The 24,280-nt window shown below is 41.8% G+C and overlaps 1 protein-coding gene across 3 annotated transcripts in view; it reads right to left on the reverse strand.

Annotated features, from left to right (window-relative positions):
* Nucleotides 1–359: 359 nt before the first annotated feature.
* The window catches only part of SAMD12 (sterile alpha motif domain containing 12), a 383,850-nt gene continuing 359,929 nt past the window's right edge, over nt 360–24,280 (reverse strand). For 2 of the 3 annotated variants that reach the window (XM_077778942.1, XM_077778939.1), the window contains exon 5: nt 360–3,145. In XM_077778942.1, the coding sequence (XP_077635068.1) occupies nt 3,113–3,145 (33 nt within the window). In that variant the 3' untranslated portion in view covers nt 360–3,112. Of the gene's footprint in view, nt 3,146–7,941; nt 7,997–24,280 lie in introns of those variants that run through there. The other variant, XM_077778940.1, reaches the window with a different exon arrangement.

Genomic DNA, 24,280 nt, shown 5'->3' on the forward strand with positions numbered 1-24,280 from the left:
GAAAAGTTACGCATCAATAGTTTATAGCCCTTAGACATCAAAATATTTATCCCTTACCTCCTGGACTCCCATGCCTACCAAACAAAACTCCCCACAGCCACTCCTGAACTTCTGGGAGGTAAAATCTCCAACGCACATCTTGGGAAGAAGGTGCAGCACAGGAAGAAGTAATGACTGGAAATTGTGGCTCAACATGGAACAAAGAACCCAAAGGCTGCGAATGAAGTCGTTTCTCCATTTTGCTGGCTTAGCAAGGGACTGCTCAGATTTTATGCTTCCGTGTTCCCAAAACGATCCCCGCAAAAGATTTCAAAATGAGACTGACAGTTTGGAAAACAGTCGCAGTTCCTATGCAAATACATGGTACGCCAGGAATTAAGGCATTTATTGAGAAGCCATTTTCACCTGGGTTCTTTCATTGACTCCACTTATGCCTTTTCCCATCTCCACCCTTAGCCATTACCTTTTAATAGTTTGTCAGCACACTTTTGACTGGAAAGAAAAGCTAGGAAACTCTACTTATGTAATTGTTCAGGACATATTTTGCAAAATCCAAGGTAAGGATGAACCAGCATCACTTGATGACCACCTGCACCATAAGACATGTCCAGCTTTCCAAGGTTGTTAGCCATAAGTCTCCGAATGATCCTGAATTAATAAACCAATTAATTCCCAGCTACGGTATCCCAGCAGCTGGCAGTTCTTTTGGATTCAGCAGGTCCTCTTCTGTGTCCCCAGGACTAAGTTTAGAATTGGGCTTTAGAGAATCCAGCATAACGATCAATGGTTGTGCCTACGTAAAGGATGGGAATACAGACGATCAGGGTAAGTACCAAGGAACAGAACTAAAAGCTGCTTTGGGGAAGCTCTAACCAGCAAAGTCCAGGCCCTGGAAGGGCTGGCTGTGCACAAGGATACAAATATGCGGCCGTGTGCTGTCTACTGCCTCTTTCTCCACAGTCTACTTCCTCAGGCAAAGGAGCTGCCTGCTGCCATGAGCATTTTCTGAGGTTGCTCTGGAAGGAGGGGTGCTGGCTGAATTCTGTTTTCATTGTGGAAAAGCTGGGACAGGGACCGTGTTTTGGAGGAGGAGATACTGTCTCAGAAGGTCATGGAGAGCCTGCCTTGTACCCTGTTGTTACCCCCAACACAATGTTTGGCACATAGTAGGTGCTCAACAAACATGTGCTGAATAAAGGAAAGAATGAAAGAAGGAGGAAGCCCTGCTGTTAGAAGTGAAATTCAAGAGGTGGGCAGTAGAGACTGGAATGTTCTCCCTGGGGGGCATTGGCAACAGGGTTTGGCCACCTAATTCTGGATTATGAAGAATTAGGGCCTGTGAGAGTCTGGTGGTCCTGGTGCTGACCCACTGAGAGGCCAGAACTTGGTGACTGAAACTCCTGAGTTCCCTCTCGGAAGCCCCCTTTTTTGGCAATACAGCCTGACAGGTTGTGGTGAGTCATCCTATAAGGTGACTCACCTGATTCACATTTGACTCCTTTCCCTTCCCCTGTCAGCTTTCCAAATCTCAGTGGGGTGGGGGTGGAGGGAGCACTTTCCAAAGTGCTGTGCATTTCCTGAGATCCCCGGGGGAGAGCAGACCATGAGTGTGTGCATGGAGACCCCCTAAAATGCCAAACTTCCTTGTGTTGGCAGGGTCCCAGGGCTGTTATATATATTTAAAGAAAAGTCTCCAGTGCCTATCAGTCCCTGACTGGGATTGTGGGTATACAGAACATATTTGCTGAATTTTTGATTCAGCCAAATTTATATTTTCAGGGGAAAAAAAGCTAAAGCATTACATAAGGTCAGTCAATATGGACATTAATGCCCAAAGACAAGCAATAGCAATAAGTGGGTTGACCAGTTTCCCAGGACTGTGCTTTGCTGTAAGACATCGTAAAAAAAAAAAAAAAAAATAATTGTGGATATAATCCCAGAAAAGATTAAAAAGGGACTGGTAGGTTCTTTACTGAGGTAAGAACCTAATGTAGATTGGGTCCTTTTCCTTCTTTAGGCACGCAGGGGACACTTGCTGTTTTTCCTCTTTAGAGAGCTGTGATTTAAACTTGACCTAGAAAGTTTCCTCAAGTTGTAAAGTCAGACCACACAGGAAAACTGCATTCTGCTACCTTTATCCTCAACCTACGATGGTCTTTGATTAAATGGTCACCTCCTTTTTTTCTTGAAAACATTCTGCTATAGAAGGAGAGAATATACACACTGGCCACATACAAGCCTCTTGTGTTTATCTGTATGTGCATGTGCTAAGTTGTGTCTGGGTGCCATGAACCAAAAACTAAGATGTTTCAACCACCAGCCCACTTCTCCTTCCCTTTGGCGCTACAAGAAATCCGATTGGTTCAGTAAAGTGTCAACAGGTTAAGCCTAACAGTATTGTGGCCATATATACACCAATCTACCACAAATGACTGGGATACGCTAGGAGTGGAGTTCGTCTTGGACAGTCTGAGCCAGAAAGAGGACAAGATTTATAAAAGAAAAGAGAGGATACTTGTTTTCCCACATGTACGGAACGTGCTGATTTGTTTTGGTGTAGTTTTCTCATATAAAGTGCTTAAGAGTTGGACAGAATACCTTTAGACATCATAACTAACATAACCAAGACATGTTTACATTCCTACCAGGGCAGAGTATCATGAACACTTCCACTGACATTGCAGAACTGCTGTGATTTTTTTCTAACACATCATGCCATCTGCACACATAATAAAATAATCCAGTAGTTGCCATGCTAAAATAGGACTTCTAGTGAAGGGCACAGACAGCTCCCCAAAGGGAGCTTGAGTTATGCACAGTGATGAAAACTGGAAGCAATTTTCCAGCTAACGGTCTGCCAATGACCACTTGGAACAAGTTGGCACTGTATATTATGCACCTCATTTTAAAATCCACAGCAAACTAAGATTTTTCCAAAGCCCATCATCTTGACTGAATGGGTGGTTTTGTTTTTTGTTTTTTGTTTTTTTTTCAGTTAATCTGGTTAATCTGTCAATGCTCCATGGATATCTTCTGGCAGGTGCCATGAGTTAGTCTTTCTGTGAGGAACAGGCCATGTTCATATCAACTGGCAGGACAGCAGCTTGGAAGGCTAACCACGTTTATGGAGAACCCTCAGTTGAGGCTGCAAGAGGAAAAAGGGGAAAAACGTGGTGAGTCATTTCTTTATGTTCCCAGATACTGGTATGAAGCAATTATCCTACTCAAACAAACTCTAATATCCTTTAGGTCAAAGAGAAAGCTCTAACAGATATAATAGTTACTCAACTGCAGGACAAATTTATGATGGCTCGTATTCTTGGAATGTCCTTCCGCCATTTGGCAGAGCATGGAAGACATCCATCTCTGGGATAGGAGAAGTCGCCTGGAAGGCAGGGCAAATTCAGATCTCTGGAGCTGGCATTCATCCCTCGCTAGTCTGTGGTTTGGGAAACCATTTCATACATTACAGAACTTCATGCAGTTACCTGATCTGGAACAGGATCAGACTGGGAGTGGTGTGAAGGAGTGTGTGTGTGTGTGTGTGTGTGTGTGTGTGTGTGTGTGTGTGGTGGGGGGTGATAATGGTGGTTTTATTTATCAGGGGGCTTCCCTGGGATAAAACCTAGAAGGAAGCAGTATGGCTGGAGCTTCTGAGCTTGCTAGTTGGAAAGTGAGACTAGCTGAGCAGGTCAGAGAAGAGACAGAGAAAGTCATCAAAGTCTGACCAGAGAGGATGAACTACCTGCACTGCCATCTTGCTTTTGACTTTGGGAATGCTGCTGCAGATATATCTTCCTGGGTTTTGTAATTTTTTATTTTATAATTTTCCTTTTATTTTATCTGAGTACTCCCTATAGTTCCTTATATGCAGGTCCTCATTTATTAATTAATATGGGAGTGCTACAGAATGTCTTGTTCAGAAAAATATCAACATTAGCTTTATTTAATACACAAAACGTTTGGCCAATGGAAGGGAAAGATAGCAAGAATTCTTGATGTTAAAAAAAAGAAAAAAATGTACCCAGTTTTTAAGACTGGCTTTTCAAAATAATGAGAGAACACAAAATTTATAAGCACATGTTTGATTAAAACTCGATATTTGAGAAAATGCAAAAGCAAAAGTAAGGTACTATTTAAGCATACTAAATATAGAATAATACACACTACTGATAAGGTTGCAGTGAAAGTAGAATACTAATATATTGCTGATGGCATTGTAAACTGGAAAAACAATGTCAATTTATTTAAAAAACTATTAAAAATTCACATTCTTTGAGTCACTGTTCCCATTCAAGGGGTGTATCCTAAGGGAATAATCTCCAAAAGTGATAGAAACTATATGCACAAATAGACAACCTAGGGGTTATTTATAATAGTGGAAAAATTGGGAAACAAGTCTCCCATTGTTGAAAATGCAGGTTAAGTAAATGATGGTGCATTAGCAGAATGGATGCTTAGATGGCTATTGAAGTAATAATTATGATGATTATGTGGCTGCATGGTAAACAGTTATGATATACTACACTATAAAACTTACACATATGCATAGAAAAGAACTCTAAGTGAAAGATGAAAATACTTTCATAAAAAAGAAAGGATTTTTATTATTGTTGTCTTAAATACTTTGCAAAACAACAAAAATTAGGTTCACAAGAATGCAAATGTGACCCATGAACACTGACTAATGAGAGCATCCATACTCATAATAATACTACCTCAAAAATAACTACTTTGTAGTTTCATTAAGAGATAACACTCTAGGGGTGCCTGGGTGGTTCTGTCGGCTGGGCATCTGGCTCTTGATTTCGGCTTAGGTCATGATCTCATGATTTGTGGGTTCAAGCCCCACGTAGGGGTCTGTGCTGACAGTGCAGAGCCTGCCTGGGATTCTTTCTCTCTGTCTCTGCCCCTCCCCTGCTTGCATGTGCTTTCTTTCAAAATAAATAAATAAACATTAAAAATTTTTTAATGTTGAAGGGGGGAAATAGAAACTGACACGAATAGAAATCTTCTATCCAGGTCAACCTGTGAGAGAACAGGGTGGCCTAGAACAACCCCATGGATTGCTGGGAACCTGATACAGTATACCATCCTTTTGAGACTTCTGCTAAAATCCACTCTGCAGAAATGTGTGACCTTGGAAAAGTATTTTTATGAATAACCATAAAATAAAATTTAAAAGCGATTAAAGATAATAATGAATTCTAATTAATCACTGTACATTGAATCTTGAATCAAGAGGTTGATAACTAGGCTTATCCCAGTTGCTATTTTTCCAAATGATCATGCTTTCCAAGTGAACCTCTAAGAGCTGATAGAAAGCAGATGTGTCTAGCCTTAGGCTGTAGTAACCTTGTAAACATGAACATAAGCTGAGCCTATTGTAATTCAGCGCTCTTTCACCTGTGGTTCCTCAGCACACTTCTTAGCATAGGTAGGAATATCCCCATTTTATGGATAAGGAAATTGAGGCCCAGAGTATCATTTGCCCAAAGCCATACAGTTTGTGAGGATTGAATTTGTATTCAGATTTAGGTATGTCCCACTCTAGGGACATGCAGGAGTGACAGGGACATATATATAAAGTATAAATATTCAGAGCCTTTCCCGTTCTCTTTTCTCCTAAGTACGATTCTGTGTTTATCTGCAAGCCCAGTCAGCACTACAAAGGGTTCTGATGGGCATGGAAGAAAATTGAAGATTTAATTTATCTTAGATGACAGGAAGAGCAGAGAGATACTCTTGTAAGACGCTGATACAGGCAGAAGTAGAGTTCACAAAGACACAAGTGAGGGTTTAGGAAGTGAGACAGAGGACTTAGATGGCAGTAGTGGAAATTGGGCCTGTGGCAAAGGGATGGCCAATGAGAAGAGCAAGCTATGGGGTAATGCCCCCTTGGCCATCTTTCCATGGAATCAGTAAAGAATTCATTGCTCTTTGATGCTTTTACAGTTAGTTGTCATTCACTTGACTGTGTCACCACATTGAGCTGGGCTTTATGTGAGAGCAAGAGGCTCCTGTTTACTCAGGTTATATGTGAAAGGCCTAGGGTCAGGCTTGAATCACTGTTTTTCTCTCACAGATGTACGCTGATGGACTCTCTGTCATCCCTTTGCCCGAGAGTTTTGTTACCTCCAAGTGGAATCATGTCTTCAGGTACAGAAAAGCTACCTGAGGTCAAAATGCAAAGTGGCAGTTTGTGATCTTCCAGATGGTGCTCTTTTTGGGTGCCGTCCCCTGGGCTTCAGCCATTCCAGATTCCTTCCAGCTCCTCATGTACACTGAGTTGTTCAAGCCTTTGCTCAGCCTTTCCTCCTTCCTAGGATGCCTTCTTTGTATGCCCTCTGACATTAGTGAACACCTACCCCTCCATTTTCCAAGACCACCTTGTGGTCTTATGTCACATTCTTTACAAAGTCTTCTTTTCCCTTGATACGGCTGACAACTTCCTCCTATCAGCTAGTATGGCATCTGAAACCTTTACCGCCAAACCCACCATGAACACTTTAATGTATCCATCTTTCCTAAATTCCTTGAGGTTGGTATCATGGCTTTTTAGTGTGTGTCTCCCTAGTGCAAACTGCAGTGCCTGGTGTATAGAAAGTGCTTAAAGAATAGTAAAACTAATGAAGATATGAATGATGTTGGAGAAGAATTCTCTTCTCTTCTCTTCTCTTCCTTTCTTTTCAGTTTAATTCAATGCTTAATTTTACAGAAGATTATATCCTGTAGCTCAGGTCTGAGGATGGAAAGGGGATTGCTCCGATTCCTTTCTTGCCACCTAAGAACTAAAGCCACATGTACATGCCAGTGCTGGCTGCGTATGGATTTGCAACTAATATATAGCAAAGGGCTCTTTCTCAAATCTCTGTTTGAGGGTCAACATTACTGTTCAGGTATTCTGGGAACTAATCACCTCTTAAATCCAATGGCTCCAGAATCTGGGATAAGTAGAGAAGCATTTGCGTCCAGTGATTAAGGGCATGGGCTCTAGAATTGAGCAGACCTGGGTTGACATCCCAGGCTTGCCACTTACCAGATATATGATGTTGAAAACATTAATTTCCCCAACCCTCAATTTCTTCACTTTTAAAATGGTGATCATAATCCACACCTTATTGGGTTGCTGGAATGATAAAATGGGCTCATAGAAAAACCCACTTTGCATGGTGTTTGGCAAATAGTAAATATCTGCTGAGTGATGGCTACTATTTATTATTATTATTACCACAAATTTCCCAAATTCCTTCAAGAAACAAGAAATACAAATTGGGTAAGGTTCCAATGCCACCACTGGAGGCCAGGAAAAAGAAACACCATGCCCAGGGGTCAAACCTTTGCACCCTCTAGGAGAAAGATAACACCCTTCTCGCCTGCCAAGGCCACAATCAACATACTCTGGTTTCTACTCTTCCCAGATTAGCGCAGACAATGACAGACAGCTCCGTGATAAGGAGATTTCACTTCAAAGGCAGGAAGGAGCCCAAGAGGCAACGGCCAGCCTGGCACAGGATTTAAAGAACGGATCTGGGACTTAGTGTGTCCAGCTCCACCTTTCCCTCTATGCCAGCAGCAAGGGGCTGATGGGATTAGTGGCTTTAGGGAAGAAGAAAAGATACTTTGTATAGGCGCCTTACCTCTCATGGGCTTAGGGAAAGAATAAGATAGTTTCTTAGAAGGGTTGTTTAAGGTTTTACATTCAAAAGGAAGAGCCAAACAAATAAAAGAGCCATATCCTCTACCTGAAAGTGTCTTTTATGTGGCTCATGTTTGAGGACTTTGCATTTTGATGTGGGGCTATTTATGTCAGATGTGAGATGCACATTCCAAAGGAGTGAAATTCACGGTCTCCCCTCCATTATGGCAAATAATAAGCAGAACTAACATTTGTTGAGCAGCTATAACAAGCCAACAAAAGTTCTATAGGCAGTCACTCACTGGATTCTTACCACCATCTCTGAGGCCTGAATTGTATGATCTTCTTAAAATAGACCTGGAAAAAATGAGGCCAGTTTCATTAACTCCTCATAGTCATAACACTAGAAGGTCTGGGGTTGAGACTAGAACCCGGATCTGTTCTCACCCCAGTGCTTTCCTGACTCAACAAGAAACATGAGGGGGTACGCCTGGGTGATTCAGTCAGTTAATGTCCGACTCTTGATTTCCACTCAGGCCATGATCTCATGATCATGAGATCGAGCCCATCCTTGGTGTGGAAGCTGCTAAAGATTCCCCCCCCACCCCTTCTTCCCTACTCGTGGACTCTCTCTCACTGTCAAAATATTAAAAAGAAATATGTTAGGAAAACTCCTGGGAGTTAAGGAAAGATTTCAAGAAAGCAAGTAGCTGTGTTTGTATAAAAGAATGCTCATCGCCCTATACATAAAGTGCCATAAATAGAGAAAGTTAGTACATTTCTCTTTAGCAGTCTGAAATCTTTCCTATGTTTAGAGCAGTAGTCTTCAACTGGGTACAGTTCTCCCCCGCCCTGCCCCCAGTCTTCCCAAAGAGATATCTGCACTGTCAAAAGACATTTTTGATTGTCACAACTAGGGGAGTATTTCTGTAACTGGTGGGTAGAGGCCAGAGATCCTCCTAAACATCCTAGAATTACCTACGACAGACCCTCACTCCCATCAAAGTATTATCCAGCTACTAAGTTTGGTTTAGAGGATACAGGTCCTTGTTTATCTTCTCTTCCTGGTTGTGAGCCAAATATCTCACTCCCAAAATAGGCCAAGATAAAAACCAACTTAAGTGTGCCCATTGTGTGTACAGGAAATAAGGCTGAGCTCAAACCTCACTCCTTCTATTCATCATTTGCTCATTTTATTTAATTTTATATTCAATGTAATCAAAACCTCTAATACTAAATCATTTTTAACTTTTAGAACCCTCACAGGCATACCATCATAAGAATCAAGATTGGATGATTTAAACAGGTATGAGCACTTAATTAGTTAGCATGTAGGAGAGAAGTCAGGAGATAAAAGAAGGTCAGAAGAGAGTTTATGTGGTGATAAAGCTAAACTCTGCCCCAAGTCCTTTGGTGGGAGAGCTTGTATGCCTTCTCCATTGCATGAGGTTCCTTTCTGCCACTTGCTGCCCCCAGATAGTTCAGCAGGTGTTTCCCCCCCAGAGTATGATTAAGAATTAACTTTACCCCCCTGACTGCATGGAAATCAAGGTCTGAGTCTTGGACAAAATGAGTATCAGGCTGGCAGAGGACCTGGGTTAAGGGCAATATAACAGATGATACATACAAATTAGCTTGCAGCTTCTCATAAACCCTAGTAAACCAGAAATTACAGTGGTCCTGTGAGGGTAGCTTTATATGTCCACTGGACTGGGCCACAGAGTGCCCAGATATTTGGTTAAACATCATTCTGGGTATGTCTGTGGGGGTGTTTCTGGATGAGACGAACATCTGAATCAGTAGACCAAGTAAGTAGATTGCTCTCTCTAATCTGGGTGGTCCCCATGCAGTCAGTTGAAGGCCTGAGTCAAACAGAAGTCTGAGTAAGCATGAGCCACGAGAAAGAATGAAATCTTGCCATCTGCAACAACATGGATGGAGCTAGAGAGTATGATGCTAGGTATCATACATCAGTCAGAGAAAGACAAATACCATATGATTTCACTTATATGTGGAATTAAAGAAACTAAACAAATGAACAAAGAGAAAAAGAGACAAACCAAAAAACAGATTCTTCACCGGAGAAAACAAATTGGTGGTTGCCAGAGGGGAGGTGGAGGGTGGGGTGGGTGAAATAGGTGAAGGAGATGAGGAGTACACTTATCATTATGAGCTCTGAGTCAGGTACAGAATTGTTCCTTTTTAAAAAATTTTTAAATGTTTTTTAAATTTATTTCTTGAGAGAGAGAGAGAGAGAGCGTGAACAGGGGAGGGTCAGAGAGAGAGGGAGATACAGAATCTGAAGCAGGCTCCAGGCTCTGAGCTAGCTGTCAGCACAGAGCCAAACGCGGGGCTTGAACCCATGAACTGTGAGATCATAACCTGAGCCTGAAGTCAGATGCTTAACCAACTGAGCCACCCAGGCGCCCCCAGAATCATTGACTCACTATACTGTACACCTGAAACTAACACAACACTATGTTAACTATACTGGAATTTAAAAAAAAAAAAAAGGAAAAAAGAAACACTTTTCTAAAACAAAAGAAGGCTGAGTAAGGGAGAATTCACTCTCTATGCCTATCTTTGAGTTGGGACACTGGTCTTCTGTCTTTGGACTTGGAGTCAGACTTGGACTGAAACTTACACCATCAGCTTTCTTAGGGGTCTAGTTTGCAGATCTGAGGCCTTCTTAGCCTTCATACTTGTGTGGAGCCAATTTTTTTCTCTCCGTCCCTGACATCTCTCTTGCCTATGTACACTTTCTCTCTCTCTCTCTCTCTCTCTCGATAGATAGATAGATAGATAGACAGATAGATAGATTTGTCTGTCTTTCAATAGCTAAAGAGATGGGTAGATTTAGATACACTGATATATCTTCTGTTGAAGAAGCAAGGTCTCTTACTGTTTCTATTTCTCTGGAGAACACTAACACAGAGTCTATAGATAACAATGACCATAATAGTAAAAACTATTGTCAACCAAGTACTTACTACATGCTCTAGCATAATGCTAAGGACCTGTGTCCACTGTGCAGTAACTGGATGAGGTAGATATCATGACTTCACTCCACAGATGAAGGAAGTTAGACTTGGAGGGATAAATGAACTAACACGGGCTACACTTTAGGCCAGGCTATGGCCTTTGATCTGGATATAACCTGTCAGGGGCCTGTTGATTTTCGAAGTGCTAAGCAGGAAATGTTCACCCCCAAAGCCCCATGGGAACATTTTCAGGCAAGCATTTAGACCTAGTTGGGATAGGAAGGCCTTGGACTCCATTCCTACCCTCTCAGCCCTCAGTTTTATTGGTTCAATTAGAATGTGATTGGATCCCGATACTTTAAGAAGAGTCTGCAGTTGGCTTTGCAGTCCTCATTGGTTTGGACTGTCACCTCTCTCTGGGGTTTTAGAGGGTCCATGAGATGAAGCGGGATCACCATAAATGCGTGCATGTGTGCACACACACACAGTGAGTGAGAGAAGGGATGCACATGTGTGCAAGCTGTCCCACTCCTAACTCTGGGTCCTATGGGTTAAATTGAGTCTCTGGACTCCAGGGTTTGAGAACTCTGACATTTCAGCCAGACGTTCTCAAACTTGACTGCAATGGATTCATCCTAAGGAGTGTCTTAAAATTTTATTTTTGTCCAGACTCTCTCCATTTCCACTGATTGTGAATGTCCAGGGGGAAGTCGGCAAATCTCTCTGTTTATAAACAGTATGTTGATTCTCATGAGGTCAGCTTGTCCCAAGTTCATGGAAGCAGCTACGTCTTTTCCCCAGTACTTAAGTGGTAGTTATCTGTCTTTCAGATAGAGAAAAGTGTGTAGACTGTGGGGAAATTTAGTTTAGTCTTGTTCAGTTCACATAATAAAATAACAAGAATCCTGGATATAATACAGTGCAGTGATCCAAATATTGGCTTTTAGAATGGGATAAGACAAGAGCAGTGAAGCCTGAGCAAGCTATCCAGCCCACTCACAGTCCAGGAAACTTAGGCATGCTCTATCATTCCAGTATTATTTACAGGCTCATGCATGGATCCATCCATCCATCAAGCAAGCAACATTTATTCCATTGAATACTTACTAAATGCCCAACATTGCCTTGGGGCCTTCATGGCTGGAGGAGTCTCATATCTCTATCATTGTACTTATCATATTGTATTAGAATCACCTGATGATGTGTTTATAAATATAGACAATTTTATAGTCTTTGTCCACAAAAATGCTTCTCACACTTTACTGTGTTTAGATATTCCCTGGGGTGCTTGGTAAGGCATAGATTTTGAGTCCTAAATGGAAAGAATCTGATTCAGTAGGTCTGGAGTAGGTTTGTGAATGTGCATTTCTTAACCGACTCAACCACCCAGGTGCCCCTGTGAATGTGCATTTCTAATAAGCTTGCAGGGAACCCCAATGTTGTTAGTCTGAGGAACAGTCTTTAAGAACCAACTGCTCCTAACCCCAAGCTTCTTCAGGCAAAGAATATGTCATCTTCTCCTTCTGCTGTGTATAGAAAAATGTCTAAAATATCAAAAGTGCTCTTGAAATGTTTGTTGAATAAATATAATGGCTAAGCTACATGAGTAAACTTAGCAATCACTTAAAGGAGAGGCAGAATTTATTTGGGGGACATAATATTGTTCTCTAATAAGAACTGGTTGAGAAATTTCAGTGTATACAAGCATCTGAACTCTGTAAAAGCTCTCTGATAAACCAGGACACCTATCAACTTCAGTCTCAGGGCATGATTTCCCCAGGGAAATGGCAAAACCTCACCCAGCTTTATGGCCAATGTGAACTAGAACTTCTGACCACAGTGGCTGCCATCTTGCACCACATGAATATGATTTGATGTCTTTCTGGGAGAAAGTATCATCAGGCCAGATGCTCTCTGCAGAGATGTGTTTGTACAGCCAATTAGTAGGAAGTAACCCAGTGATTCCATTCTCAGCACTGGACAGAGATAAGCATTTGAGGTCATTAAATTTCAACAGCCACTCTAAAAGCCTACAGAGTCTTCCAGAAGAAAACTCTGTCCACTGGCACAAACAACAGCAAATCTCATGCGAGATCATGAAAATATGCCTTGAAGTTTGATCCAAGTTGCCATTAAAATTCCCTCCCATCTCCATAATGTCAGATGGGCTGGCAGATTCTATTCTGAGGGACTGTTTTCCTAATTTCTCCCATTGCTTCTGCTTCCCACCTCACTCACTCACAGAGCAGGGTGTTCTTTGTGTTTGCCAAATGAGTAAATCAAGTTCCTTTTTTTTTTTGAGTTCATCTATTTCCTTCTTTGTCTAGTTAATCTTATTTTAATCTTAAAGGCCTCTCTTTGGACCAATCCAATAGGTTCTTCAATGGAAAAATATTCTATTAGAGTCACATCTTCAGAAAAAAAGATATCCAGAAAAACTCTCCAGATCCTGCAGCTTTCCCAAGAGAAAAAAAAAGCACACTTTTTAAAAAACGCTAATTTTTGAGACAGGCTGTGAGGGGGAGGGGAAGAGAGAGAGGGAGATACAGAATCTGAAGGAGGCTCCATGCTTTGAGCTGTCAGCACAGAGCCCAAGGTGGGGCTCGAACACCATGAACTGTAAGATCAGGACCTGAGCTGAAGTGGGGTGCTTAACTGACTGAGCCCCCCAGGAGCCCCCCAAAAAAGCACACTTTTAAAGGAGTATACAAGTTATACTTAGTGTTTCTCCTTTTGCATGCCAAGTCTCAAGGGGCAAATGTCTTTTTGAAATCATGCCACACAAGCTAAATAAATATGAACATATAATGCTGACAACAATGATGGATTTCACCACAGAAGCTTAGAGTGTAAGGGTATTTTATAGCAGTACTTCTCAAATTTTAATGTGCATGTGAGTCACCTGGGTATCTTGTTAAAACGCCGATCATGCAGTTCTAACAAGCTCTCAGGTGATACTGGTGCTGCTGGTCCATGGACCACATTTTGAGTAGCAAGGCCATAGAGTTCTAATGCAGAGCAGTGCTGCCCAGTGGAGCCTTCTGCAGTGATACAGATGTTCTAGATCTGCTTTGTCCAATATGGTAGCCATTAGGCACATGTGGCTATTGAGCACTTGACATGTACCTGGAGTAAAGTAACTTAAAATTTTATTTAATTTTTGTATGTTTATTTACTTTTGAGAGAGAGAAACAGAGTGCAAGCCAGGGAGGGGCAGAGAGAGAGGGAGACACAGAATCTGAAGCAGGCTCCAGGCTCTGAGCTGTCAGCACAGAGCCCGATGCGGGGCTCGAACTCACAGACTGTGAGATCATGACATGAGCCAAAGTCAGACACTTAACCAACTGAGCCACCCAGGTGTCCCAAATTTTATTTAATTGTAATTCATTTAAATTTAAATGGTCACCTGTGCCTTGTGGCCACCATATTGGAAAGCAGCTTTGTAGAGTAGAAAACAGACTGAGAAATTTAGTAAAAAAGTTTCAGAAAGAAAAAAAATGACCCTAAGAACCAGGTAAAACCACAGAGCCTCTCAATCCTATTGTAAATTTATTCTGATTCCCACCCTCCTCTTCCTGCTTTCTATAGCAAGGGCTCAAGGGTTCCCCTCTGTTCTCCATCATGTTCCCAGAATCATTCTATAAACAAAACAGTGTAATTAGGAGAGGCTTTATAAACATTCTGAAGTGTAGAAGATTATCTCGTTTACATAAACCCTTTTGGGTTGGCAAAAACCAAGTCAGAAGTCTTATAAGAGGTAAGTCTTTTGTTACAGGCCCTTTCACCTTGGGTACATGGAGCAGGACTCTGAATACAGGCTCCAAGGTTATTTCTTCATTGTGGGTTTTGGCCCTTTGGCCTGGAACGCAGGAACACATGCAAACCGTCCAGATAGTGGAGAAAAGTTTAAAAGGGAAAAGAGCTCAGTTCAAGTTGAGTTTCCCCTAATGAGAAAATGCTGAGGGTGGGGAAACAGTAGGGTTTAGTTTTGTCTAAACTGGATTTATCAGCTCTCAGCAGGTTACAGTCTATATTACAGCTAACGAGGTCGGGGGATCTGCCCTGGGCTGGTGAGTACTAATTTCCATTGAGGAAAAAGTTATGAGGCTTGGATATCTTAATGATAACAGATAATTTCTCTGTGTTGGCAGAGCTACAAAGCACGTTGCTATGAAACTGCATAGATTGGGCTATTTCTTTTGTGTACACAGTTTCCACTTAAAGAATTCACTTGGCATGAGTTGCAAACCTGCTTGGGGACCCTTGTGATTAATTGCTTGAACTGGCTGGTGGCCATCAGCAGGATCTTGCATTTTGCTGGGTTCTACACAGAATTATGAAACTGGAGGCTTAATGGGATTTCAGGTAATAGAGCCCAGATGTCCAAGACTATGATGTTTGAAATTACACTGCTTGCAAGGCTTCGGGGCTTAAACCTTATTTATTTCTTGCTTAGTAAATTTTCCTGTTCCCATCTTTATGTCATCTTGGACCAGTCAAATGCTCAGGCCTTCATTTTGGCATGCTGCATCTAGAGAAGCCATTCACAAATATGCATCTGTAGCCAACAGCCTGGAGATACATGAGCTCCCTACCTTCCTGCCCCGGCTCTTGGGATTATCTTTCAGCCAAGAATATGGTAATTAACAGCCCTTCCACCACCTTGCTACTATACAGCACTTTGCTTCCAAACTCCTTTCACACATTTAATTGCATTTTATTCTGTCAGGGTCCAGAAGAAATGGGCCGGGACAGGTATTATTATCTCCATTTGGATGAGGAAACCAAGGTGCACAGAAGAGAAGGAATAATAATAGCTAACATTTGTGGACCCTATGTGCCAAGGAGTCCTGCGCCCATGGGAGTTTCTGTGCATCACTTCCTTTAAGCGTAACAGCAGCTTTGAGATAGATATGATTGTCAGCAACATGTTGAAACCCAGAAAACGAAGGTACACAGAGTTTGGGTCACCCTGCTAATTACTGATAGAGCCAGGCTGGAAGCTGGTACTCTCGTGTTCAATTACCTCCTTAAGGAGTATCGGTGGCATCACAGACAAGACCACGAGTCTATTGTCACTATCGCAACATTCATTTTACATCGTTTGCAAGACAGAAGACAGACCCCAGGCATATTTTCTAAGAAGCCCTCTATATTCCTATTCCCTGCTTTCTTCCAGAGCAATGCTGCCTCCTGAATGCTCTGAGGAGGGGGATTCTGTTGAATGGCATCCCATTTGAAAAAAAAAAAAATGCTTGGCTTAATAGTCTAGGTCCTTCAGATGACTCTTGAGCCTATCCTTCCAGCCTTATCCATTCTGCATTCCAGACAGGAAGTGGTGGATTTTGTCCATGCTGCCTATTCTTTGTTTATATGGTCCCTCCTTTCTTCCTCATCCCTCTGTTCACCTTCTCCCCTTCCTACAAGGTCAGCCACAGGCCACTTTATGAAGGCTTCACATATCCTCACAAAGCCCATCGTTCCATATTCTGAACTTTATGATTTTGTTCAATGGATGGATGAACAAATGGAAAAAATAACATCACTTTTTGACCGCTGTCCCTGGCACGATACGAAACACTGGGGATGTGTGCACACACAGGCACACCATGACCACATAAGGTCCTGTATGCTATTATAGAAGGGCAAGATGCCAGGGGAGCAGAAAGAAGGGGACTGCTCACTGCTGTATGCAGATATGGCTGGAAAATCTGCCCAAGCCTCATCTCTCCTCATAGTTGGGGAAACTTCATGTTCCAAGGGCTTGTATTTAATGCATCTATGTACAGTACCAGCATTCGGCATCATCTCTAACTGAGCAAATGTATGATAAACGATGAGGGTTGTAGTAGAAGTGATGGGGTCTCTATCGCTATGGAAGGGGCACAGCCTTCCCACTTTTGTGCACAAAAGGGAGGCAGGCCTTTGCGGATGCCCGCAGTGCCTTCCCAATGGTGTTGGCCCAGAGGGAGGGGAGAGGGTCAGTGAGCAGTGTCGGCCCAAACCTTAGTGCTCCTGAGTAAGGGGTCAAGGGATGTTTAATGTACTGCCTTCACACCACAGTTTGGGCAAGCCTTCCCCAAACCTACTCCTGCCTTCAGAGGCTGGAAAATACTTCTTGTTTTAAGTTTTCCCATTTAAGAACAATTCCTCTCATTATTTAGCATTATTTGGCCCCTTGTAAATGCTCCGCGTAAATAAGCTATTCTTATTAATTACTCTTCTCAACAGGATTGTGAGGGAACCCTGGGCAGTGGCCCAGCCCCATGTAAAGCTCTTTCTCTAGAGAGTTCAAGCTTGGTTTGGGGGGACTGCAACAGCATTTCATTCATAGTCTTGAAGTTTGTTGGAGACAGGAAGTGGGATGGCTGTTGCTATACAACATGCCTATCTGCTCAGAACTGCCAGCCTGTGTTGCCCCCAAATTTTAAGGAATCAGTGTAAAATAATAAAAATAACAGTTTCTTTCATCTTGATAGTTTTGACATTGGTCATGTTACTGAACTTCTTCAAGTCACAGCTGCTTCATCTGCAAAAGGAGGGAATTCATGTGTTTCTCACCTATCAAAGGAGGGAAATGCAGATGTTTTTATGAGAACTACTACTTTCCACAGAATCCAAGATGCAACTTATTTTGAAAGTTTATTTATTTTTTTAAGCTGTTTATTTGAAAGAGAATGTGAAGGCAAGGGACAGAGAGTGGAGAGAGAGAGAGAGAGAGAGAGAGAGAGAGAGAGAGAGAGAGAGAGAATCCCAAGCAGGCTCCGTGCTGTCAGCACAGAACCTGACATGGGCTCGATCTCATGAAACTGTGAGATCATAACCTGAGCCGGAATCAAGAGTCAGATGCTTAACTGACTGACCCATCCAGGTGCCTCAAAGTTTATTTAATTTTTTTAGTAATCTCTACACACAACGCAGGGTTCAGACTCACGACCCTGAGATCACGAGTTACATGCTCTGACTGAGCCAGCTGGGTGCCCCACAAGATGCAACTTTTAATGTACCACTAAGAAAGGACAAAAAAAAAAAAAAATCCCTGCCAGTTGAACTATGACATAATGATTTTTGATAGTCCTGGACAAGGAATAATATTAGCCTTTTGCTGCTTTGGAATTTCTGCCGTTTATTCTGAAGAACCTGGTCATTTCTCTGCTGTCAGGTATAAGCTTTCTGTATTGTAGGCAATCCTTCTGCATTGCACTCCAGTAATAAAACACAAGATGCCTTCACTTACTAGTGATACTCTCCTGTCTAAGGTGGTCATGTAAAGCTCACAATTGCCGCTTTACAGAAATAGATGAAATTGAGGCCGTGACTCCGATGTCAAACATTTGCGTCACTAATGGTACCCTATTTCCATGGCTTTTGGCATATGAGATAAATTTTTGCTTTAGCACCAAATTATAGTGTACTATTTCTAAAGACATTTTAAAATAGCAATTAAACTCAACAGGTGAAGTACTAACAGTATATATAACTTGAGTGAAGAGATAGAAATGTGATCAGAGCCAAATTCATGCATGCAAGACTGCCATTTGGCCTTCAATGATTATAAGAACGTTGAGATTGTAAAATGTACAATTCAGTAATGTTAAAGTATGAAAAAAAGTGCTTTCCAGTTGCAGTGAAACATGGTAAGTGAAGAGCATATATTATAGGTCTTGTACCCAGGAGATGCCCAACAAATCTCAAATCCCTTCCCTTTTAAATAAAGGAGAATGCGGTGACTCTCAAAGGTGCATGGAAGCTGGACCTCATTTTTTTTTTTTTTTTGTAAAACAATAAGATACTGGATTTAAATCTGATTCCTATTAAAGTTTACATTTCAGAAACTACAAAGCCGTGAATGATTCCCAGAGAAATCAAAGTATTGTTCCAAACACTATGTAAGTGATGGCTGTAAGTTCTTTGTTGGAGCCCTTTTCCCTACCTACCATTGAGAGGTGGGGTCTTGTTTCCTACTCCCTTGAATCCTGGCCAGGCCTGTGACTGCTTTGTCCAATAGAACATGGCAGAAATGGCATTGGTCCAGTTCTGGGTCTAATATTTAGGAAGACTGGAAACTTGTTTGCTCCTCCTTAGAACTTGTCACCATGCTATATATAAGTCAAGGAAACTACATGGAGAAACCCACACGGAGGAGAATTCAGGCTCTCAGCTGACACTCCAGCTGCACAACCAGCCAACTGTTTGGACTAACTTGCCAGTCATTTGAGTACACCATCTTGGATGTGGGTTTCCCAGCCCAAGCTGATAGCATATGGGAGAAAACAGGAGGTCCCCACTGAGCCTTGCCCAAACTGCAAATCATAGCCAAATGATGACTGTTGAGTTTTGACCCTCTAAAACATGGAACAGCTTGTTATACAGCAATATATAGTTGAAATTCACTACCTTGTTAATTTTCACAGATGCTCAGAGCAAGACACCTGTTCTAGAACCTTAAGGAGTAGAACATAGAAGTGAACCTAGATCTTCTGATTCCTGCACTGAGGCTTTTGCCTAATTATTCTGCACACTGCCATTATTAGAGGCTAAACAGGGCATGTCCCACTGTCTTACTCTTTAGCTCTCATATAACTATATGATGAGAGCCAATTGGTCTAGGCCAATCTGGTGGGTTCAGGAAAGAAATGAGAATAACAAACACTCATGAGTGGAAACGTTTCAATTTTTCATTCTCTCTCTCTCTCTCATACACACATACTCTTAAAGCTTACTTGGAATTTGAGAGTAGACTTTGTGAATTAGATGCAAATGTGCTTGTGATATTCCCAAGCTTTTTTTTTTTTTTAAGTTTATTTATTTATTTTGAGAGGGAGAGTGAGTGGGGAAGGAAGAGAGAGAGAGAATCTCATGCAGGCTCTGCACTGTCAGCATGGAGCCTGATGTGGCTTGAATTCATGGATTGCAAGATCATGGCCTGGGCCAAAATCAGGAGTCAGATGATTACCTTGAGCCACCCAGGTGCCCCGAACTCCCAAGCTTTGTAACACCTGGTGGTGGTGGCCTCAAGGTATAATATCCTAGTAGAAACAAGCAAGAGTCTCAGGGAATTCACCCATATCAGTCACAGATTATTCAGGATGGAATCCCAAGTAGACATAGATCACCTTGTTGACTAAAACACAGGGAGTGGAGTCAGTCATCTCCTTGTGACAGGAAGGCTCCACATAGGGATAGAAGTCTGGTTGGCCACAATGTCACTTCAGACAGCAAGCAAGTATATTTCACATTGTTGTTCACTTTCTATGCCAGGATGTCAAGATCTTTTGCTTCCACATCTAGCAGTCTGTGCACTGAGGTTATGGTTTGTGTGGCATGATAGAGCTAACAGTAAGAATGTGTGTCCCTGGTGCAGACATCTATGTCTAAACAGGCCACACTGTCAGGTACGTCATCTTACAGTGCAATTAGCTAAAGAGGCTTAGGGAGACAGATCTTTGTGTCAGACAAACTCCAAATATCACTGAAGCAGGAAGCCCTTTAATAGGCATATGTGCAGGATGCTATCTACCATGGGTATGAATGTTAGAAATTCGGTGTGTAATTTATTTTGGAAATCAAAAGGGGGAGAGAACATACATTTTAGTGTTTAATTCAATATAAACAGGTGCTGTTTATCTTTGCTTTAAAGGTACAGCACTTAGGAAATTGTAATTCTTTCCCACGACTTGCTGGCTGATGGCAAAGCTCCCATTTCTTAACGACATCAGTGGCATAGGAGACAGTGCCTGTGGCACATGGACATAACAGAGGAGTCGAGAGTGCAGGGGACCAATGGCTAGAGGTGGAGGCAGGGGCTGTGCAGGACCACTATTCAGATGAGAGGTTAAACAAAGGGGTCTGGCCGTTACTGCAGTTGTGAGATGTAAGATTTTATTGGAGGCACTTAAAAAATTCTGAAGAAAAATGCAAGCTAGAGGAATATAACCTCTCTACACATGAAAATTTCTACTTCTGTTTCTTTTTTAATAAAGCAAGTTATAGCCAAACCCCTCTATTTTAAAAGTTAAGCTCTGGCAATTTTAATAATCTAGAACAGGAGCTGGCAAATTATAGCACCTATAAGGCAAATCCAGCTCACTCCCTGTTTTTGTAAATAAAGTTTTATTGAAACCCAGCCACACCTGTTCATGTATGCATGGTCTATGGCTGCCTTCCAATTGTAGTGGAAGAAATGAGTGGTTTCTACTGAGATCATAGGACTCAAAAAGCCTAAAATATTTACTATATGGTTAATTGTACAAGGAAAAACAAAGAGTTTGTGGACTCCTGATGTAAAATATCGAAATAAATCTACATGTTAGAGAAAAAGCTTTAAGAAGTTTATGTAGTGCAAGGAAAACATGTGTTACCAAGTATTCTTAACTCCATGAATATGCATGAAGTTCTCTCATTCTCAGAACAAGCTTGGTGGAGTAAGACAGCAGGATAGAAGTAGCAGGGACTGATAGATAGTATCGATTAGTAGTTGGTAGAGGATTGAAGTAACAGAAAAGTAGCAATCTGTGGCCATTTAGTATAGGGACATGTGGACTCTGGCATAAAATAAACTGATGTGCACAATGAGAGATTTAAAAAATATTTATATTTAGGTGCTTAAAAAAGTAAATTTTGGTCATCTGGAAAACTTTTAAGTATTGGAGCTTATTCTAAGTCTTTTTCACTAAGTATCAGCCATACATGAATGTAGCATGAGACCTCAGGAAACCAATGCTACAGCTTGGTGCGCATTTGTAAATATCCCTTCACTATCCGCATCCCTGCATTAGTTTGTCCTTTCCCATCCCTGGCCTCAGCATTCCTCTTAGGCCCCTGCAGCACTTTCTTATCTGGTCTCTAACTCTTTATTCTTCTGCACTAGTCACCCCAAACACTCATGCCCCTTGGGTCTCCCTGGAAAAACTACCAGCCTTGTTCATCAGCACATACTGAATGAATATCTACTATGGGCAAGAGATTGTACTAGATTCTGAAGGAGACTCAGAGCTGGGGTAAGGGAGTTTTTGTTCCAAAAGGGCTTAAAAGATGAAAAGGAGGGAAACATAATATACTTACAGAAAGATAATAGTATAAGGTATTAGATGATGCATTAAAAAAATTAGATGTTTATTGGATTTCATATAAGGAAGTGATTGCTGCTGCATGGATTGGTCCCAGAGAGGGTGGAATTTGAGAGGAAAGGGCGTTGGAGGACGTTAATGATGCCCATCTCTGTTCAAGGTCCCCCCGGGGCTCTGCATTCCTCATGTGAGGGTCTCTGTAGTCACTACACAACCATCACACCATCCCCAGCATCCCTCACAAATAAACTCTCCCCTAATGACCTTAGTGTTTTCTGTACTCTGATTTTTGAGCGTGCTAGTCCTAATGCCTAGAAAAGCTTTTTGTCCCCTTGAGGTTATCCCAACTTGACCTATTATTTGAGGGCCAACTTCTTCTTGGGCCTCTGCATGGGGCTCGATTCCGGTGTGTGGTCCCATTCACTTCTACTGCGCGTGCCCACCATACAGCTCACACCAAACACAGCTCTAAGCCCAAGTTCTGCAACACCAGAGCTGGTCAGAGCCCAACAGGATGAGTACACCAATTACAGCCATGGATGTTAAATTGCTCTGAGAGCCTAAATGCTTATTCTCAAGTCATTTACTGATTCTGCTGCAAATCGGTAATAAACAGCCCACAGTCTGGCATGGGTCTGCATCTTACAGTACAGCACTGCTCTAGTCTCACCTCATTTCTTCTTCTGAGTCTGCAAAAACACATATTGTCCATTTCAGGAGGGGTAAAAAACTGGTGGCACACAGAGTAAATTTGAATTAACTGGCAACATGTAAAAATTGGGAGATGTATACTTCTAGTGAAAATTGTCAGTTGAGGTCTCATTGCTCCATAGTCTCAAATGACAGTCACTGGCTAGAGCTAAGCAGAACTGCCTCTTTCTTTATTTTTAAAATATATTTTTAATTAATTTCTCCCTCCAATGTGGGGCTTGAACTCACAACCCTGAGATCAAGAGTCACATGCTCCACTGACTAAGCCAGCACGGCGCCCCCAGACCAGCTTCTTTAGACGAGGCATGCACTCTCCAGTTCTCTGCACTCCCCATCACACCTCCTGGTATTCTCAGGACAGCTCACCTCTCTTTGTGTGTTTGCCTGAGCCCTGTAGGCATTTGTGTCAGCCACACTGTGCATTCTATGATGCGCATTCTGCCACTTTAATTATATTATCACATACTCTAATTGCTTGCTGTGTTTTTTGTTTTGAGTTCACATTGAGATGTAAAGTCCTAGAGGGGAGAGACTGTGCTCTGTATTTCTCAGTGTCTCTTAGTAGATAGGACAGCGCTATGCACATGAACAAGTGCTTAGTACTTTTTAAATAGCTGAATGAACAAATGATCGATGTTGTTTAGGTTGTAAATCTAAAGTACAAATCCTAAGTCAAATATACAAGGTAATTTTGTTAATACTCTGGTGGATAAAGGCAGCTACAGATTCTCTGACTCCTCCTAGTGACAGATGGGGGTCTGTTTCCCCTCCCCTCTGACTGCCAGTTCTAATCTAGAGTTTGGAGCCAGATCATGAGGACAGGCGGCTTTTACTTGGTCTGTTGAGAAGTCTGACTACACTGCAGGACAGACTTTGTGGAGAAAGCTTCATAATCTCCGGAGATGGGGAGGGCCCAGCTGAGCCAGGTTTTCAAGCCATCCCAGCCAAAGCACCAGAAAGCAAGTAAAAGTGTTAGGGACCAGCCTGGCCACCAGCTGAATCCCATAAGGGGACCGCATTTACTGCCACGTGAAGCTGAAGAGCTGTCCAGCTGAGGCCGGAGCCCATCCCCAACCCTCAAAAATGTGACATATAATAAAATGACTGTTGTCTTAAGCTACTAAGTTGTGGACGCAGTTCGTTATGAAACAGTGATAAATGAATGAAAGAGAATTTATCCTGAGTTTCCACTGTTTACCAGAATGGCATCCTTATTACTAACATTAAAGTCCTCATTTAGCTTTTTAAAGTTTATGGCATACAGTAAAAGTAATAACACTCATCTGGTGTTCTAGGTAAATGGTTGAGGCTGTTTATGGTGGAAGGGCTGACTTGGAAACTCTGTTGCTGAGAGAATTGGTGTCTCTTGGCGTGCATGCTGGTTTGAGTGAGCACTTGCTTAGGCCTAATTCCACTGTCACGTCCTTCAATAATAGAATGGTAAGTAATATCTTGTTCTCTACAGAAATTCTGCTGGGCTATTTTTTTTATTTTGTATTTTACAAAGATATCTATCCATTATTCTGATCTACATAAATAATCTGGCCATGATTCTGTATTTTATGACGTTGTTTCTGTGACAGGTTGTGGAATATGAAATTTTATAGTCTTTAAGAAATGTTTCATTTCAGTTGACAGATCCCAGAAATCTATAGGTCTTTAAAAAAAGTGTACATTTTTAATAAAAGCTTACCTCCTTCCCAGGAATCTGTTTTTAGTTAATCATTACATTTTTCGTCTACATTCCTATCACGTTGTAAAATCAGTTTCTTAAAGATCTCTTCTCAACTATTCTCATGTGTTTCTCAATTTCCCTGGGAACCAACTGGCAACAACTGTGATTCAAGCATAGAGAGACAAGATCTCAACTTGACTAAGGT

Source organism: Crocuta crocuta, unplaced genomic scaffold, assembly GCF_008692635.1.
Source record: "Crocuta crocuta isolate KB4526 unplaced genomic scaffold, BGI_CrCroc_1.0 scaffold448, whole genome shotgun sequence".
Classification (NCBI taxonomy): Eukaryota; Metazoa; Chordata; class Mammalia; order Carnivora; family Hyaenidae; genus Crocuta; species Crocuta crocuta.